At 42.0% G+C, this 13,747-nt stretch overlaps 1 protein-coding gene across 2 annotated transcripts; it reads left to right on the top strand.

Moving 5' to 3' along the window:
- Positions 1-2,648: 2,648 nt before the first annotated feature.
- On the top strand, positions 2,649-13,456 carry LOC111599101 (homeobox protein aristaless). 2 transcript variants are annotated; one of them, XM_023314643.2, is made up of 5 exons: positions 2,649-2,713; positions 10,397-10,742; positions 11,765-11,810; positions 12,417-12,679; positions 12,748-13,456. In XM_023314643.2, the coding sequence occupies exons 2-5, from the start codon at positions 10,438-10,440 to the stop codon at positions 13,307-13,309; spliced, it is 1,176 nt and encodes a 391-aa protein (XP_023170411.1). In that variant the 5' UTR covers positions 2,649-2,713; positions 10,397-10,437; the 3' UTR covers positions 13,310-13,456. The 2 variants fall into 2 exon arrangements, with proteins under 2 accessions (XP_023170411.1, XP_023170412.1); XM_023314644.2 differs by lacking the exon at positions 2,649-2,713 and adding an exon at positions 8,881-8,922.
- Positions 13,457-13,747: the final 291 nt, after the last annotated feature.

The raw sequence follows: 13,747 nt of genomic DNA, 5'->3' as shown, positions 1-13,747 counted from the left end.
CTGACGCATAGAATAGAGTGAGTGGAGTGGATGGATGCACATAGCTGCAATTTGTTTGGCTCGGACCGTTTCTCAACATTCAACTGGCACTTAATGTGCCGGGCGAGAGGCGCTGAGGAAAGCTGGGGAAAGGCAAGGAAAACGCGCAGCAGAAATAAAATTATTTAATTGCGCAATTAAGTGCACATTTGTAACGTTTTGCGCGACATCTGTCCCAGGTCGAAGACGAAACGGGAGAGACCAAAAGCCTCAGACCCAGAGACAGACACAGAGTCCGAGACCGAGACCGAGACCGGAAATTCAATTGTTGAGATAATAATTACATTAGGACGTGCGCGCATGCGCAACTCTGACGCGGACTGAGCATATGGACTGACCAGAGACCAGCGACCAGGGACCAGGGACCAGGGTATACAGCGTCTGGGCAGCTACTCCAAAATGAGCGCACACCTTGCGCGACGAGCTGATTGACACGGCCACATGGGGACGTGAAAGCCGTACCGCTAGCCAAGCGACTCTCAGATAGCGTCCCCAGACGACCTGCTGTACATTGAACCCGAACTTAAGCTCGAACCCGGCAAATGGTCGACTAGTCGGCTGGCCTTTTGTTTGCATTTCGCCTGTAAATGAAGCGTGAAATTGGCTTAAAGTGCAGCGACTGCTGCGTCGCATTGTTTACTTCTTGTTATGGGCCCCCGACAATGGTATTATACCTATAATGTCCATATAATGGCAACACCAAACTATTTGTATGCAATTGCCATTAACACTTTATTTATTGCCGGGCAATACGATTGCAGCTAGAGGAGAGCCAGTGGGGTGTGGGGAGAGGGGAAAGGGGAAAGGAGAAGCAGGGAGTCTGCTGTTAAATGGAGCTGAGTCTGAGCCTGAAGCTGGGATGAGGTTTAATGAAGTAGTTAGCTTGGTATGGAATGCTAACAAATGGTTGCCAACAAAATAATCATACGAGTGGAAGGGCTATTTATAACTATAGTAAATTGAATTCAATTTATACGGAGAAGGGCTTCATACGAAGCACTAGCAAACAGTGAAGTGTTATGCGTTAGCTCTGGAAGCTGTTTAAAAATGGGATTATAAAATTCTTCAAAGACAGTTCGCTGGCATAGTGTTGAACGTTTAAACAATAAAGACAAAAATGATTTTGACCTAGTGTAAAATATGGAAAGTAAAGAGTTTGAAGCATCAGCATCAGATAGATTTAATATGAAGTGATATGAAAGGATTATGATAATGATTATATGATATAATATGACTAGGAACAATTCTAAGATAAAAATATAATATATATTTATTTTAGAACAAGGATAGTTAAAAAATGTTTTATTTCGTTCGGTGCATGAATCATGTTTACTTTGTTAGTTTTAATATCTTAATTATCATTGATAATATATACGTGCTTGTTTTCAAGTATCCTCATGTTTGTCATTTTGCTCTTGGCACCTTCTTCTTCCTTCGTACCGTTTTCTCTCACTCTAACTCCTGAGCATATCAAGCAATTAAGGCCCTTGACAGTCGTCTCGCAGTTGGATTCAATAAACCAACAAAGTCATTTACGAGGCCCTTAACACTATCCAACACAACAACAACAACAGCAACAACCATTCTCGGCATATGCGTGATAGCTAAATTATTTAATTTATGAGCCGCAACAACAAAGCAAAGGGAAAAGAAAGAAAAGGCAGCAAAGCCAGGCGAATGCATCGATGGAAAACGTATGCGAAAGCAAACAAAAGTCAGGGAAATAAATTTCCATTTTGCTAATCAAATTTATTGCACTTTGTGCGAGGCTTATTCAATTACGTGCCACTCCACTCACACACATGCATACTCAGAGAGAGAGAGAGAGGGACAGAGAGTTAGAGAGAGAGAGAGGTAGGGTTGAAGAGCGAGCTTTACAGCATTACAGAGCCGGCAGCGGCCGGTTAGCCGCCATTATTTGAGCGCCTTAGCGCTGGCTGCTCTCATAGGTCAATGCTCATTGGCGGCTACAGCAGCATGCGCTCTCTCGCTCACACTGCGCTACCAAAGAATGAGGGCGAGCGAGAAAGAGTAGTCTAACGAGTGAGCGAGGCGGAGCGCTGCTGCGCTGCTCACCTGCCGGCCCGACACCTGCCTCAGCAATCGATCGCTCATTGCGATCGCGCCTGCTACGATCGTGTATCGTGCTCTCTCGCTTCAGCAGCCGGTAACGAGTGCTCCATAAGCCCGACAACCGGTTGTTGGCGTCTGCGGCCCACCTGAATTATTTTTCGGTACCGGCCTAACTGCCAGCCGCCTGCTCTTTGTGTAGTTCGCTTGCGGCACTGACGGAGCCCGGTCACCAGAAGCCGTCGTCGCGCATAACCCGAGTGTGTTTTAGCTGCCGTTCAGCTGCAGTTCTTCTACTTGTGTATCTGTGTGTGTGTGCGGAAAAGTGCCTAAACTAGACCCAAATTTAAGATCTTCAAACGTGATTAAAAGTAATATAAAACATCATTGGAGTACTGCTTAGCTGTTGACTTGACAACAATTGGAATAGGGCTTCTGTGCAAAGACCGTCGGCAAGTGCTCATATCGCAAGTGCTTTCAAATATTAAATTCCTTAAAATAAAAACAAAAAATAAAAAGATAAAGATTGCAATAATCATCCAAAGATCACAGCATAGCGATATTACATAACATCTACTTCAGTAAAAATTTATACAAGAAGAAGGTGAGTTATTTAGCTGACTATAAGTAAAGAGCAGCTTTAATAATAAAAGAAACTGAGAGAAATTTTGAAAACTTCTTAACTTTAATTTAAATACTACGTAATGTTAAAATATTCAAATTATGTTACAATTTAATATAAAATATTTGTATTAATTTCCACCTAATTTCGAAATTTGTACTTCATATTCACAAGATTTCATAATGTCCTCACATTATAATAAAATTAGTAGAACATCGATGGATAGATAGAATGTGAAAACCAGATCTTTCTCACAATTTTCCTGAATTGATGAACAAAATATGAATGATATCAATAAAAAATATATTATCTTTGCGATTTTAAGAAATACTCTATCCATCTAGCTAACGGAATCACTTCAATATAAATATTCTATATGACAAAATGTTGCACAAAACATACATATTTCGTAATAAACTGTAGACTACCCAAAAATATTTCATAAGCCGTTAGACGTTCTTTAAAAGCTAATAATATTCTTATCTGATGCTCCTATTATAACTATCTGATCTACTCATCAGCACTACTTCAACACTCAGTACATATACTCTCTCACTCTTCTGTCTCCCTTCTCGCTTTCTCTCTATCTCTCTCACTATCTTTTCTTCTCTATCTAATATTCAATGATACGATCAGCTCAATTCAGGGTTCTGTCTTAAACATGACCTAATTTTCGTCCCGTCCCGTCCCGATACTATTACATATTGCACAAGTCGACTAATCGGTAATCGACAATCACCAGCCGCATCGTACTCTAGCCCATTCCAAAATTAGACTAAGAAAACGAAAATTAAATATCATTAAATTTGATTAATTTACTCGGACATATCGTATCGCCTTGTACGAGCACGGAGCTTAACTAGCCCAAGCAATCGACAAAATATTATTATTATTCATTATTTTTCATTAGCTGCATGGTCTATGTGTATTTATAGGCTATGCCACATGCTGATAGGTCGATAGGTTTATCGCTGATTGGCTTTAATTAAACACCATTAAAAGAGTACAAAATATTGTCAGCGTCTGAGCCGATGGTAAATAAATCACGTTTTGTCATTGTGATGTTTTCAAAATGTTTGCTAATCAAAGCAATGAAATTTCCACTCGTACATATGTGTACACCTACCAAATAAATGAAATTAACTGCCCCCAGTTATCTGGCAGAGATAATCATGTCAAAAAGCTAGTCGAAGTATCAGTATAGGCTTGAGATATGCTTGGGTCAGTCGAGTAATACGAGTACTAGCGTTCAGATAAGTCCCCGTCAGTCATATCAACGTCACGTCAATTTGTATTGCCCTTCCGTTTCGCACCGTTCCGTTTCTTTCCGTATTGAAGAGTTTCGGTTTCCTGGCGATAATCGATCATTTTCTTTGCTCTGATTTAATTAATAATAATGCGCATGTGACTTGTCACAACCAATTTTCAATTTCGTTTAGCTGTGACGCAAATCGAACTCGTAGCCCTATCTATGACCAAGCATCAGCTGCAGATAGCGAGTACCTCCAAAGATCTTCACATCTAATTAGGTAGATTGCTTCGTTTCTTTTGGTTTTGGGTAAATTAAAATATGTTTCGAGGCCAAAATAGCATTTGAGGTATTTGCAGCTCAATTCAATTAGGCCAACACACAATTAAAACTTGTCTACAGATAACGTCTCTGTCTCGCTTTCTGCAATTCGTATCTAATAGATACAATGGCTGTTATCTATCAGACTTCGTACTGGGTACAATAGCGATCACAATTCCCAATTACAGTTGTCGAAAGCGCTACCAAAGAGGCGTTGACTAGACAACTATACAATACCATGCAGCATGGCCTACACCCACGCTCAGGTTTTGGGGGCGATAAGAGTTGGTGCCAAGGTTCGAACCCGTCCAGCTCATTGAGAGCTATGTATATATGCTTCATTAATTCAAGCCAAATCCAAATCCAAAGTCCGGTCCCAAATGGAACATGCAAACATGCATGAAATATCAACCACAGACACGTCCCCAAATTGCTCTCCGTCGCTTATCAAAACGTACAAGACAATGACAAAGGGCGGAAACACGGATGCACCAAGTCGCCTTGGCTCAAGTCACAGTCTCAGTCTCAGTCGCTGCCTCTGTCTCAGCCTTACTAAACTTGGCCAACAACAACAAAGCAGAAAGTCAGCGCCAGGCGTCGAACAACAGTTGTTCGACTACACAGCTTCATGCCGCTTGCCGCTCGCTTGGTTGCTCTCTCGCTCCTCCAGCTCCTTGGTCAACGTTTTTAACATGCATTTTATGAGTAATTGGTCTCGCATCATCCACATCAACAGCTCGGTACGTCTGGACCTGAGTCACGGCTCTCCGAACCTGCGTCGACGACTACCTTTGGCTACCGTCAACAACTCAGCCATTAGGGTGGCCAAGGCGCAAGAAAAACAAGAAAAGGAAAAGCTTCACATGCTACAACGAAGCGCAAATACTCTTAACTACAGTTGGGTATACTGAACGTAAACATGGAGAAAACTTAAATGTTTTCTGTAAAACTTTTGAAATAATATTAAAAAACAGTTTACATTATACAGTGAAATTAGCTAAGAGTTAGCATGACTGACACTAAAAGGTTAGACTTAAGAAATAATTTTATAAAATTAATCTTCATATTAGGTAAACGATCTACTACTGACCTATGATATTTCCAGCTGAAAAAGTCAAGTAAAATGAACTGAATTTAATATTTAACAAAGCTTAAAGTGACCATGTAGATAAATAAATAGCAGACTAAATAGTATATTAACTAAGGTATAAAGCTGCAGCAGTAAAAACTTTCGACTTTATTATTATTAAATTTGTTGTCTTAATATGAAACATTTTTGACTTTTGTAAGTGTATTCATCAGTCGTTTTGGTTTTGGTTGATAAGCAGTAAATTGAATTAAGATTGCCCCATCAACAAATGAGGCTGCCGAGACTTCGACACAGGATATGAATAAACTAATTATAATTGTGAATGTATATGTGAGTGTGTGTGCATTAGAGGCCCATAATGTACCGATGGCATTGTGACTCTCTGCCGGCGTCTGGGGCACAAGAAGAATGCTGCCTTATCGCACCTGGCGCGTCCAAAGCCGGCGCCAACACAAGCAACAGCAGCAGCAGCAGCAGTCGCAGCCGCAGCAGCTCAGGTGCAGCCTCTGCCTCGGCTACAGTCCCTCTGCTGTCTCTCTGCTCTTGCTATCATTTTTATGTTTTTTGGGTGACTCACGAAATTGTCGCTTGTCTGCGCTTATATGAAATTAATAATTGACTTTATCAAGTATGTAAAATGAAAGACAAAGCAGGTGGGTTCTTTCTAATCCATCAACTTCTCTTTGAGGGCGACTGTGTGTGAGTGTGTGGAGGGGGCTGGAGGACCACACACCTTTGTTAATATGATGAGCTTGAGCTTTGCGAGCAGGCGCCACCCAAAAAGCTCGCCATTATCAGTGGGCTTGCCAGAGGGGTATTACAATGCTGATCATCAAAGTGTGACTAAAGTGGTTTAGCCTAATGTAAACCCATAAATAAGCTGCAGCAGATACCAAAGCGAACCAAGTGGACCGGGCAGACGCATTAACAAAATGCCAGAAATGAGCTTCTGTTTGGGCTGCTCTACCTGCAACGATCGACTCGACCGAGTCGTCTCGTCTCGTCTCGTCTCGTCTTGCCTCGGCTGGACTTGCTCTCCATTTAATGAAATATGCGATGCCCAGTTGCAGTCCGCATCAGGAGCGTGGAACACAAAAGTGCAGCCATAAAAACGACACCAAGCGACATGGCTCAGCACAGCAGGCGGATGGGCAGGGCGCAAAAGGCAGGAAAGGAAGAGTGGAAGAATGGATGCGAGAACAGAGCAAAACATTGATGCTTATCGAGATGACAGCAGGAGGACCCTATGGAACTGTGCTGCTGCATCGCAGCATAAAGAGTACGCACATATAGCCTGCTTGTTATTAGGAATTAATTTCTTAATTTCTGCACTTGTCGGAGGGCAGCATAAAAAACGTATATAAAACAACAAGGTGTATTCCAGTTGGGTGTACCAGACTGATCAATTCTTTCACAAAATGACACCGAAATAATGAAACTCCCTTCGTACGTATCAAAAGTTAGTTAGGAGACTCAGCTCGCAGCCTAATATAGACCTTAGCCAATATTCCTCTTTCTCACTTGCCGAACAGAGCATAATAAACTTGGAAACCCACACGCAGCTCTCACAATGTTGGCAGCAAAAGTTGCTCTTAAATAATTTCCAGACACTAATGGAGCTTATCTCTAAACGAAACAAGCAACCGCAAACAAGTCTGGCCAGCATGATGACGAGGAAGAAGAAGAAGAAGCAGCTGCTGCAGACTGACTGACTGACTGATAGACAGAGTGACTGACAGACTGAGTGACTGAGACTGAAAGACTGTAGACTGGAAAACTCAGTCCTGCGACTGGCGCTTGACTTGATTAGCATGTGAGCCCTAAGCAAGACAGTCGCCACAGTGTGTCAAACAGTTAGGCACGACGAGCCCGAACCCCCCGCTCGACTCGCTCCACAAGGCTATGGCCAATTGACCATAGTGGGAAATCGCACTATCTGCAGTTGAGCAGAGCAAGCGCAGCCGCTAACTTGATTAGTTCTGGCCAAGCTCGTAAATAAAGCCATGAGCACCAAATAGCAACAAACATTGCCAAGAGCTGCTGCTATGCCTGCTACGTGTGGACGTTCGAGTGGGTTGACAGTTTGACTGAAAAGTTTTTTAATTACCGGCGTCAATCAGTCCGAAAGACTTTGATGTTTGTTTGGATCAACTGACTCCTTCGGCACCAGTCCACTCCCATCCTCCAATAATAAAGTCGTAACGCGTTTACAATTATAAGGCGGTACGACAACAAAGCCAAACGGCACACATTCCCCACATAACTCAACGAACCGAACGAACACTTCAGTGTTTTTTCTTTTTTTTTTTGTTGAGTCGAGTGTCTACTGTACTGGCACTGTATCTACACACAGTAGTCGAAGATACAGTTCGCATGCAATGAATTAATCAGCGCTATTTTACGATCTTGATGTTGTGTGATTAGACAGGTGAGTATGTGGGGGTTGCAATTGCCCCTCACTCACTCTCTCACTCTCTCCTCTCTATTTATCTCTCTCTACTGCTCTCTCCTTATTCATCGTCAGCATAATTGCAATTCGTACAATTAATTTAATAATTTGCAGCCGAGTCTTACACAAATTAAGTTTGTCAGCTGTCAATGCGCGGAATTTGTTAACAACATTGAAAACTGACAGTGCGAATCATAATAAAAGTTATTAATGATGAGAAATGAGTTATGAACTGACGGATGTATGTGTAAAAAATAACTACAGGAATAAAAAAGCCCATTACGTGGCAACAACGAATATCGATTGCCCTAACAAAACTGCTAGTTGAATGACATATGGAATCTGATTGAAGTTGAGATTCAGTTGAGAACGGTATTCAAATGTATTTAGTGCTTCGATAATTTATGCAAACGCTAATACTAAAGATAAATTAAGTTTTTCATATACACATGTCTATTGAGATATGTTTGTATTGTCATAAGTAACATTTTATTAATTAAAAATAACATTTATTGAACATCTCTTAAATACGAGTAATTAAAAAAAACTTCATTGTGATTAATTACTTCCATTCGATGATTATCGATTTAGCTGACATCAGCTGAGTCTTACCTTTTACCAGGAATAAAATCAAGAAGAATAAAGCTTCTTGAAAACCTTGAAATTTGGGTTCTTTATAAATTATAACGAAAATTTGCCTATCTATAAATGCTACAATATCAAAGCATGATAAGTATTCTTACGATCGATAATGCGCTTAGATTATTTATAAAGCAGAAATTAAATTTCATTTTATAAATGATTTTTCTTGATAAGTTCGATTAATCAATATCAATAGGAGACAATGAGAATTTATATTCTACTGCATTGACAAATTACTTCACAGAGTGGGAATGCCCTTACTTGAAATCAGCCACAAAGAATGACTTGGCAACACAGTGGACAATGATCATTGTGTTGTGGACATTAATGATGTTGTTGCTGTTGATGATGTTGGTTGTCTGCTGCAGCGGTTGCAACTTCATTCGTCGCAAGAATGCAACTAAATCAATCAGAAGCACACTAATTTGCCATTTAACAAGGTATTTGGACAATTTTGATATATGTATTCAGCCAGGGCCGAGGCGAAATGTCAACGGTAGCCACGAAGACAACGCCAACATAAGGACGAGGCCATCAATCAAGCAGCCATTGAAGCACCCGGCATGGGCAACAGAGAGAAAAAACATTGAAAACAACAAGAGAAAAGTCCGAAGTAGTGAAGTTTTAAAACTTGCAGACAGTGCGGCATGACGTTTTCCAATTTGGAGCTAACCATTTACTTAATTGTCATTAGGGCACATTGTATATTAATTAGCAAAACATGAAATTAACAAAAATGTTGAAAATTAACAAAACGCCGTATGAGGCAACTCAACCCAACTGCCACCTGATAGCAGGTATTCAGTTTGATCTGATCAACTGGTCAACTGGCCAGAGGGTAGCCAACCAACTCCGGTTGCGGTTGCTCACGCCAGCCGTTGATGATGATGAAAATGAAGTTGCCGCCCAATTTAATTAAAATTCCAAACGATCTGCACATGAAATGGCCAACAAAATAAACGCAGCTCAAGGAAACGTGTTGATGAAAGATCAGCTGAGCTCGATGTACCCAAGTATTTGTCTGGCTGTCTTTAGTCTGACGGCTGATGCCATCGATTTGCATTGACTGAGCAGCTGCTACAGCTGTTGCTATTACTGCAGTTGCAGTTGCTGTTGCTGCTCAGACCATGCTCATAAGGCACGCGGCCAGACCGCAATACAGCGCAGACACTAACAACACTGTATAACAGGGTAATGAAACCCAACTAAATATGAGTGCATATACAATTGAAATAGGTAGAAAAACTAAATAAAATCAATCAAGCCTATGATTAGAATGAGAGAGAAATTGAGAGAAAGAGAGAGAATGGCCTAAAAGTTTAGTTACTATATCGAACTTACATGGAGTTTTCATTTTATTGGGTTTTTTAGTAAATAAATAGGAGAGTGAGTCCGTGTGAGTGCGACTCAGAGAAATGGAAGGAAAGTGTCAAAGAGTAAAAGAGTGTGGGAGGAAGAGAGATATGAATGGATAGATAGAGGATAAATAGATAGAGAAGGCGTGTGAGAGAAATAATTTCTCAAAATCAAAGCGTTAAAGTGCTTTCATGAAATTTTAACTTAAAACTGTTTGAGTTTTTTTTTTTTTTGTAATTGGTTCTTTGACATTGTTTATTTAAAAGACAAATGAATTTTCTAGAGAATTTGTTAAGCGTCACATCGATATTTATGGCTTCGACATATATCAAGTATTCATTTTGTGTGCTGCCTGGTGTAATTATTAGAAGCACAGTGCAACCGCAGCTAACCTTAGCGTCGACTTGCAGCCTTCATGGCTATTGAAAATTATAGAAATTGGCGTAATAAAGTGTACGATAATTACATGTTTAGTTATGATTGAATTACGAGCTTCTAATGTGAGACTAATTCGCTGTACATTTGTCTCTCTTCCCTCTCTCCATGTGCTATGTGCAGCTGACCGCTGGTAACTTGGCCGACTTGCTGGCTATTGGATTATGGGCATATCGGAGGAGGTCAAGCTGGAGGAACTACCGCAAGAAGCCAAGCTAGCACACCCACATCCGGATGCCGTGGCCGAACGTGGTGTGGCATCAGCCGCAGTCTCAGCTTCTGGTGCGGTGCCCAGCGGCGCCAGCGGCGGCACCAACAGTCCCATCTCGGACCCCAACAGCGATTGCGAGGCGGACGAGTATGCACCCAAGCGCAAGCAGCGAAGATATAGAACCACATTTACCAGCTTTCAGCTGGAGGAGCTGGAGAAGGCCTTCTCGCGCACCCATTACCCCGACGTATTTACGAGGTGAGTGTGAAGCATAATGACCAAAGATAAAACAAAATAAACGAAATTTGCATAAATCGATTCTCTAGTGTGTATGGAGCACCGAAAGTTTAATGTGGTTTTTATATGCGAGATATATGGTAAATGTGGCTATGACATGCATATGATATGACCCCCTTACGAGCGGAGCCCAAACTATTTGGAGCAAGGTTTTAAATTACGCTCCAGTGATCTTTCGAATCAGTGTCAATTGAGATCCCCTAGGGTACAAGAAAATTCAATTAACATGCAGAAATGTAACAAGATATGAAAAACTGCAATAATAATTGCCATAAATTAGAAACCCGTCGCTAACTGGCCGACAAAACAACCAGAACTGTCTACAGCCTAACGCTAATGGAAATTGCACAAAATAAAAATAAAATTAAAAGAAAAAAAAAAAACAAATTGAAATAACAACAATTAGAGCAACTTTTTGTAAGCACTCGTCGGGTTTTCATTTCATTAATGCAACCAGTTTAAATGCTTCTCTATTAATTAAGCAACTAAATCAGAGTAACTTTGTTTACACTTACCCTGATTGATTGACATGAGAATCACATAGAGCGACAACAAAAGTCCAATTAACTGTAATAGAAATGAGCATGAGGCGTTAGATAAACCTTAGGCATTGGTTAATTAGCGTCGAATAAATGGGTTCAATTAGATTTCCTTAAGCAAAATTAAATTCTTAATTGCTTATAGTGCTCATTGAATATTTGCAATATAGAGTAGCTTCCGATAGACAATTATTTGATTAATCTAGATTAAGCTAGTTTCAAATAAAATAAATTTCTAGCATAAGGTATGAAGACATATAAGAATATGAACAGTTTCTCAAAATAATGTCTAGTGTTCCAAATTGAAGGTAACTTTTTATACCCCTATTACTTGAATATTAAAATTAATTGAATAACATGATACTTGATTATTGCTGTCTATGAAAACCGTAGCCCTTCTCATGCTTAACCATTTGTAAATCATGTTTTTTTTTTCTCTTGCAGGGAAGAGCTGGCGATGAAAATTGGATTAACCGAGGCGCGGATTCAGGTAAAAGCCCAGCACCCTAATCGTCTAACCAATTGTGTGGTTTAGTTCGATGCGCGTGCTTCAAACGGAGTTAACAATGTTGAAAATTGAAAAATAATGGAGCATGTCGTCCCTAATGAAAACACTTCTAGACCAAGCCGCCCAGAGCTCAAGCGCCATAGATTAGAGCATGGGGAAATCCACTTGCTAAAAAATTTTAGTGCCAGTCATTATGAGAGCTGATCCGGTTTTGGGGCCTGGCTTTGATCTGGTTTTTAATTACCGCTCATGCTAAACAACATTATTTGTTTACGTACACTTTCTAGCGGTAATTGCCAGACCAGATCCCAAAGGGACTCCAGACTCAAGACTCCAGCATCCACTTCAAACATCAAATTCAACTTGCGCTGTGACTGAGACTGAGACTGGGTCTGGCTGCAATCAGCCACCGTTCTCGACACGAACTCAGATTGTTATGTTAAAAACTAATTAAATGGGCGTTTTCAATAGTCACGCCCATTAATTGACTGCCACAGAAGCTGGCAGGACACAGTAGCCTGTACGAAATACATAACTCAACTCAGTCTCAATCTTCCCCCTCTTTGTCTTTTGTTGTTGTTGCTGTAGGTCTGGTTCCAGAATCGACGCGCCAAGTGGCGCAAGCAGGAGAAGGTTGGACCGCAGTCACATCCATACAATCCGTATCTGCCCAGCGGCGCGGCGAGCATGCAAACTGTGGTGGGTGCCGCCCTGCCGCCCAATCCGTTTACCCATTTGGGCTTCCAGCTGCGCAAGCCATTCGATGCGCCCGCCAATTTGGCCGCCTTTCGCTATCCGCACTTGTCGGCTGCGCCAATGATACCATCCGGCTACTTCAATCAGTTCCAGCGGTAAGATATTTGCACAGTGCTGTCTTTCATTTCTGTTGGTACTTTAGCTAAACGTTCAGCCTTTGCAGTGCACCGCCGCACATGCTGCCGCCGGGCATGGCATCGATGTATTCGCCTTCGAGCTCCTTTCAGTCGCTGCTGGCCAATATGACGGCTGTGCCTCATGGCCGTGCGCCGCCTATGCCCACCCTAGCTGCCAAGCCGCCGATGTTGGTGGGTTCGCCGGATCTGCATTCGCCCAACAATCATATGCTGGCCTCACCGCCCAACTCGCCCAGCTCACAGCTGTCACAGTCGGCGCCAGTGACGCCATCTCAGCAACCGCCCCCACCGCCGGCGCAGCTATCGCCACAGCAGCTGGTTGGCATCTCGCTGACGCATCAAGCGCCGCCCGCCGGCTCGCCCACACAAACGGCGCCTGTTGCCCTGACCTTGGCTCATGCGCACTCGCATTCGCACTCGCACTCGCTCTCACCGCAACGGCAGCTGGCGCCGCCAACACGTTCGTCCACGCCGCCAGAGGATCGACGCACTTCGTCCATAGCCGCGCTGCGACTGAAGGCTCGTGAGCACGAGCTAAAGCTGGAGTTGCTGCGGCAGAATGGCCACAGCGGCGATGTGGTCAGCTAGCCAAGCAGCAATATAATTCACTTGGTTAGCTGTAGTTCTAAGCTCTTAAGTTATTTGAAAACGGACCTTGCATCTTATGTTTGTAACAGAATTCACGGATTTTCCATTAATAAAATCAAGCACAAACGTCAAAGTGTTTGTGATATACACCGAAATAAATTCCCTTTCTCTCTCCCTCTCTCTGTCGCTCATTTTGTTGCTCTCTCTATTTTTAATTTTTCATCAAAATCAATTAATGCCTACAATTTGTGTTTAAGCTGGGCATTACAAATGGCCTGGCCCTAATGTGCGTAACAACACCTACTTAGGAGCGAGCGCTAACAGAGCCAACAACTGATTTACAGCCGGGCAAACAGCTACCAGCCAGGTCAGCTGCCATTAATCAGCGGACTGTATATAAATCAGCGCTGGCCAAATATAAAGAGAGAGAAAAAAGAA

The sequence above is a fragment of the Drosophila hydei genome, unplaced genomic scaffold (assembly GCF_003285905.1).
Source record: "Drosophila hydei strain 15085-1641.00,03,60 unplaced genomic scaffold, DhydRS2 tig00008114-arrow-pilon, whole genome shotgun sequence".
Classification (NCBI taxonomy): Eukaryota; Metazoa; Arthropoda; class Insecta; order Diptera; family Drosophilidae; genus Drosophila; species Drosophila hydei.
The sequence above is the reverse complement of the archived record's forward strand: the minus strand, read 5'-3'. Positions and strand labels throughout refer to the sequence as shown.

What these genes read in the sequence shown, in the direction of transcription:
- LOC111599101 (XM_023314643.2), top strand. Translation starts at nt 10,438, where the DNA reads ATGGGCATATCGGAGGAGGTCAAGCTGGAGGAACTACCGCAAGAAGCC. An exon ending in TACCCCGACGTATTTACGAG is followed by an intron (nt 10,743 to 11,764) that starts GTGAGTGTGAAG and finishes TTTCTCTTGCAG; the next exon opens with GGAAGAGCTGGCGATGAAAA. An exon ending in TAACCGAGGCGCGGATTCAG is followed by an intron (nt 11,811 to 12,416) that starts GTAAAAGCCCAG and finishes TTGTTGCTGTAG; the next exon opens with GTCTGGTTCCAGAATCGACG.